At 45.3% G+C, this 6000-nt stretch overlaps 1 protein-coding gene across 3 annotated transcripts in view; it reads left to right on the top strand.

The window, feature by feature from the left end:
* Nucleotides 1-6000, top strand: part of LOC121844421 (sodium-dependent phosphate transport protein 2B-like) — a 32979-nt gene that overhangs the window by 25860 nt on the left and 1119 nt on the right. For all 3 annotated transcript variants that reach the window (XM_042314479.1, XM_042314478.1, XM_042314477.1), the window contains 3 exons: nt 4178-4294; nt 4618-4742; nt 4959-5159. In XM_042314479.1, the coding sequence (XP_042170413.1) occupies nt 4178-4294; nt 4618-4742; nt 4959-5159 (443 nt within the window). The remainder of the gene's footprint in view (nt 1-4177; nt 4295-4617; nt 4743-4958; nt 5160-6000) is intronic.

The raw sequence follows: 6000 nt of genomic DNA, 5'->3' as shown, positions 1-6000 counted from the left end.
ATTGTTAGTAGCTACTATCTTGTCTCATCGCTACAACTCCCGTACGGGCTCGGGAGAGACGAAGGTCGAAAGTCATGCGTCCTCCGATTACACAACCCAACCGAGCCGCACTGCTTCTTTAACACGGCGCGCATCCCAACCCGGAAGCCAGCCGCACCAATGTGTCGGAGGAAACACCGTACACCTGGCAACCTTGGTTTAGATCGGCCCGTTATCAAAATGGACAGAAAGACGTGTCATCTGCATGCACTCGAATAGCGAATGGAGGCCGCTTTCCCGCTTTTCAATCGTGCCGGTTTTTACAGCAGAGCAACGCTTCATATGAGCAGAAATACAGGGGAGGCAGGGTGGCCTAGTGGTTAGAGTGTAGAGGTGGCAGGGTAGCCTAGTGGTTAGAGTGTAGAGGCGGCAGGGTGGCCTAGTGGTTAGAGTGTAGAGGCGGCAGGGTAGCCTAGTGGTTAGAGTGTGTAGAGGCGGCAGGGTAGGCGGCAGGGTGGCCTAGTGGTTAGAGTGTAGAGGCGGCAGGGTGGCCTAGTGGTTAGAGTGTAGAGGTGGCAGGGTGGCCTAGTGGTTAGAGTGTAGAGGCGGCAGGGTAGCCTAGTGGTTAGAGTGTAGAGGCGGCAGGGTGGCCTAGTGGTTAGAGTGTAGAGGCGGCAGGGTAGCCTAGTAGTTAGAGTGTAGAGGCGGCAGGGTGGCCTAGTGGTTAGAGTGTAGAGGCGGCAGGGTGGCCTAGTGGTTAGAGTGTAGAGGCGGCAGGGTAGCCTAGTGGTTAGAGTGTTGAGGCGGCAGGGTGGCCTAGTGGTTAGAGTGTAGAGGCGGCAGGGTGGCCTAGTGGTTAGAGTGTAGAGGCGGCTGGGTGGCACGGCAGGGTACCTTATTGGTTAGAGTGTTGGACTAGTAACCGGAAGGTTGCAAGTTCAAACTCCCGAGCTGACGATCTGTTGTTCTGCCCCTGAACAGGCAGTTAACCCACTGTTCCTAGGCCGTCATTGAAAATAAGAATTTGTTCTTAACTGACTTGCCTAGTTAAAATAAAGGCAAAAAAAGTAGCAGTAGAATGTGGGAATCCTCCTCTTTTTAGTAGCCATCAAAACTCTCCTTTCACACGGGATTGAAATGTCTGGGTTTATAACAACACTTATTTAACTCCACTCGGGAACCACCAAGCTCTCACCGTCTCACCGCAGGGTTAAACGTTCATCCACGTTCTCCAAACATCACATTTCTTGTTGTTTATGTTGTTTTTGTTGATTTTGTTGCTCCTGTTGCTCTGTATGTTTCATTTTTCCAAAATCTCAAATTTTAAAGTTAAGGGTTAAGCTTAAGCATTCATTCTGAATGGTTATGGTAAAGGTTAAGATTTGGGATAAATAAAAAACACAACTGTCCACAACTGGAATCAAACACTAGAGAAAAAAAAAACAAGTAGCACTCACTGTTGCAACAGTGAAGGCGTCCTCGGGACATGGATATACGTTAAATTTCGACGTCAATCTTGAACGAACTGTCTGCCGGAAAACATCGATAGTAGCATATTTGAACTTCTAATGAAACGTATTTAATTAAACTGTGGACAGCCCCCCCGTCTCTGCGCGCTCGAGAAAGGAATGAAGGAGAGAGAGTGTAGAGGAGATGGAAACGTACGGTGGTGAAATATTCCACAGCGGAAGGTGAATGAATGTATCTTCATATTAATTAAGAAAAAATATATATTTTTTAAAATGCCCTTTTACTAAGCTTTTCTAAATCAGATATAAATAGACTATAATTATAGTATATCTCTGTAAGAAGCCGCCCCCTGCACAATCAATGAACCAACATCGTAAAGGCCTGTACGTTCTCTCTCAGACGGATGGATAGAAAGTTTGGAGCGTAACCTAAGGTAATCAGTCCATCCAGTATACATAATAATACAGTCCACACTCAAAGGAGATTATTATAATTTGTACGCTAGACCAATTATGTACCAAAGACATTTTATTAATCTATAGGTAAAAAAAATAATAGTTCTGCAATGCGTAATGTGGTAGGCTATTAGGCTATTGTATTGTATAACGGCACAGTCATTATTTTAATTCCGTTTTCTTTTCGGGTTTAGGCTCATATGTAGATAGACCTAAGCATTATTTTAATTCCGTTTTCTTTTCGGGTTTAGGCTCATATGTAGATAGACCTAAGCATTATTTTAATTCCGTTTTCTTTTCGGGTTTAGGCTCATATGTAGATAGACCTAAGCATTATTTTAATTCCGTTTTCTTTTCGGGTTTAGGCTCATATGTAGATAGACCTAAGCATTATTTTAATTCCGTTTTCTTTTCGGGTTTAGGCTCATATGTAGATAGACCTAAGCATTATTTTAATTCCGTTTTCTTTTCGGGTTTAGGCTCATATGTAGATAGACCTAAGCATTATTTTTTTCTTTTTATTTTAATTGTAGATAGACCGTTTTTTAATTCTTTTCGGGTTTAGGCTCATATGTAGATAGACCTAAGCATTATTTTAATTCCGTTTTCTTTTCGGGTTTAGGCTCATATGTAGATAGACCTAAGCATTATTTTAATTCCGTTTTCTTTTCGGGTTTAGGCTCATATGTAGATAGACCTAAGCATTATTTTAATTCCGTTTTCTTTTCGGGTTTAGGCTCATATGTAGATAGACCTAAGCATTATTTTAATTACGTTTTCTTTTCGGGTTTAGGCTCATATGTAGATAGACCTAAGCATATGCATACGTTTTCATATGTGTTTGAGTGTTCTGCACACGTCTTTTCTGCACGCGAGTCGTCACCTCAGAAAGCGCCGCCCATTTCCTGTTAGGCTTTGAAACAACGAATGGATCGATCACATTGAGCTGAATCAATGTAGCCCTAATAGTGAGTTTTTAAAGGTGCAATAATGGAGACATCGCTCAGCCATTTCCTGGTTGGTAAGTTTTTTATAGTTCACCTAATTTCAGTTTGTGACAAAAGTTTAGATAATTATTATTGTAATTAAGTCTAAAGCGCTGTGAAATATAATTTCAATAACTAAAAATATCATTATTATTTTTATTTTTTGTACAAAAACCGAAAGCGAAAGACAAAAACGAAAACTTAAGAACGGGAAGCATAGAAATAACGAACATAGACCAGATCTACCACTCCTTAGACTTGCTTTCAGTGAGAATGAAAGATCTATATCACACATTTCTATGTGAATTTGTTGCCCAAAAAGTTACATGTTGCAGCTTTAAAAGCATAATACTGTTTCAGTGATAAGGGTTGATGTGATTTTTGATTCTATTTGCATTGATGTCAGAGGGGTTAGAGGGACAGTAGAGCCCTGAGTACCAGGCCATTAGGACCTGATGGAGGGACAATAGAGCCCTGAGTACCAGGCCATTAGGACCTGATGGAGGGACAGTAGAGCCCTGAGTACCAGGCCATTAGGACCTGATGGAGGGACAGTAGAGCCCTGAGTACCAGGCCATTAGGACCTGATGGAGGGACAGTAGAGCCCTGAGTACCAGGCCATTAGGACCTGATGGAGGGACAATAGAGCCCTGAGTACCAGGCCATTAGCAAACTGATGGAGGGACAGTAGAGCCCTGAGTACCAGGCCATTAGGACCTGATGGAGGGACAATAGAGCCCTGAGTACCAGGCCATTAGGACCAGATGGAGGGACAGCAGAGCCCTGAGTACCAGGCCATTAGGACCAGATGGAGGGACAGCAGAGCCCTGAGTACCAGGCCATTAGGACCAGATGGAGGGACAGCAGAGCCCTGGGTACCAGGCCATTAGGACCAGATGGAGGGACAGCAGAGCCCTGAGTACCAGACCATTAGGACCAGATGGAGGGACAGCAGAGCCCTGAGTACCAGACCATTAGCTAACTGATGATACCTATCCAATCAATCCTAAAGTAGAGCCACAGAATTAGAATGTACAACACAACGTTGACTTCGACATTGACTGGGAATATCTGTTCTAGTGATTCTATGTCTATGTCTGTAGAAATTACACAATAGATTCCCCCAAATATGTCCGGAAGACATATTTCACTTTTATTTAACCAGGAAAACCCTTGAGGTTAGAAACCTATTTAGGAAAGGTACCAGGACATACAGTATGCACAGACCGTCATGCTCACAGGGATGTACAAATTATTATTTGTGTGTGTGTGTGTGTGTGTATATAGATTTCCCTTTCCCCTTTGGCTGGGTGACTGGTTACATCGCCATCCTGGTCGGAGCTGGAATGACCTTCATCGTCCAGAGTAGTTCTGTCTTCACCTCCGCTATCACTCCACTCGTTGGTGAGTCTCCTCTTCCCTCCCTCCCTCCCTCTTCTCTTCTCCCTCTCCCCTCTCTCCCTCCCTCCCTCCCTCCTCTCTTCTTCCTCTCCTCTTCTTCCTCTCCTCCTCCCTTCCTCTCTCTTCTCTTCTCCCCCCTCTCCTCCTCTCCTCTCTCTCTCCTCTTCCTCTCCTCCTCCCTCTCCTCTCCTCTCCTCTTCTCTCCTTCCTCCTCCCTTCCTCTCTTCTCTTCTCCCCTCCCCTCCTATTCTCCTCTCTATGGTAAATATATCTACAGGTTATGTCATGTGTATGTGTATGGTAATAAGTGTTCCCCTCGTGTGTAGGTATTGGTGTGATCAGCATCGAGAGGGCGTACCCTCTGTCGCTAGGGGCCAACATCGGCACGACGACCACGGCTATACTGGCAGCCATGGCAGCACCTGGAGACACACTGGCCAACGCTCTGCAGGTCAGACACACACACACACACACACACACACACACACACACCCTACCCTACCACATAGCAAGGCAGCAACACATGACAGCATAGCAAGGCAGCAACACATAACAACATAGCAAGGCAGCAACACATGATCCTAATGGCCTGGTACTCAGGGCTCTACTGTCCCTCCATCCATTCCCCAGATCAGGGCTCTACACTCATCCCTCCCTCCTTCCCCAGATCGCTCTGATTCACTTCGTGTTCAACGTGTCTGGTATCATCTTGTGGTATCCAATCCCCTTTACCCGTATCCCCATCCGATTGGCTAAGGCCCTGGGTGACATCACGGCAGAGTATCGCTGGTTCGCCGGCGTCTACATCATTTCCTGCTTCTTTCTCCTGCCCCTCTTCGTCTTCGGCCTATCGATGGCCGGCTGGAAGGTGAGTGATTGGTTGATTGGTGGATGGATGGGTGGAGAGATGGATTGATGGAGGGGTGGTTGGAAGGGTGATTGATTGACTGACTGAGTGATTGATAGTCGATGAGTGAGTGGTTGATTGATTTTTACTTAACCTGTTTTTAACAACAGGCAAGTCAGTTGAAGGCCAAAAGGCAAAAGGCCTCCTGTGGGGAGGGTGGCTGGGATGAAAAATACAAATAAAACATAAAATATACAGGACAAAACACACATCACGACAAGAGAGACACCACAACACTACACAAAGTGAGACCTAAGACGACAACATAGCAAGGCAGCAACACATAACAACACAGCAAGGCAGCAACACACAGCATGACACATGACACAGCATGGTAGCAACACATGACGACACAGCATGGTAGCAACACATGACAACACAGCATGGTAGCAACACATGACAGCATAGCAACACATGACAAGCATGGTAGCAACACATGACGACACAGCATGGTAGCAACACATGACGACACAGCATGGTAGCAACACAACATGACAACAACATGGCAGCAACACAACATGGTAGCAACATTATTGGGCACAGATAACAGCACAAAGGGCAAGAAGATAGAGACAACAATACATCACACAAAGCAGCCACACTGTCAGTTAGAGTGTCCATGATTGAGTCTTTGAATGAAGAGATTGAGATAAAACTGTCCAGTTTGAGTGTTTGTTGCATCTCGTTCCAGTCGCTAGCTGCAGTGAACTGAAAAGACGAGGGATACGTGTGCTTTGGGGACCTTTAACAGCATGTGACTGGCAGAACGGGTGTTGCATGTGGAGTATGAGGGCTGAAGTAG

The sequence above is a fragment of the Oncorhynchus tshawytscha genome, unplaced genomic scaffold (assembly GCF_018296145.1).
Source record: "Oncorhynchus tshawytscha isolate Ot180627B unplaced genomic scaffold, Otsh_v2.0 Un_contig_7119_pilon_pilon, whole genome shotgun sequence".
NCBI lineage: Eukaryota > Metazoa > Chordata > Actinopteri > Salmoniformes > Salmonidae > Oncorhynchus > Oncorhynchus tshawytscha.
This window is presented reverse-complemented; position numbering and strand designations above follow the sequence as displayed.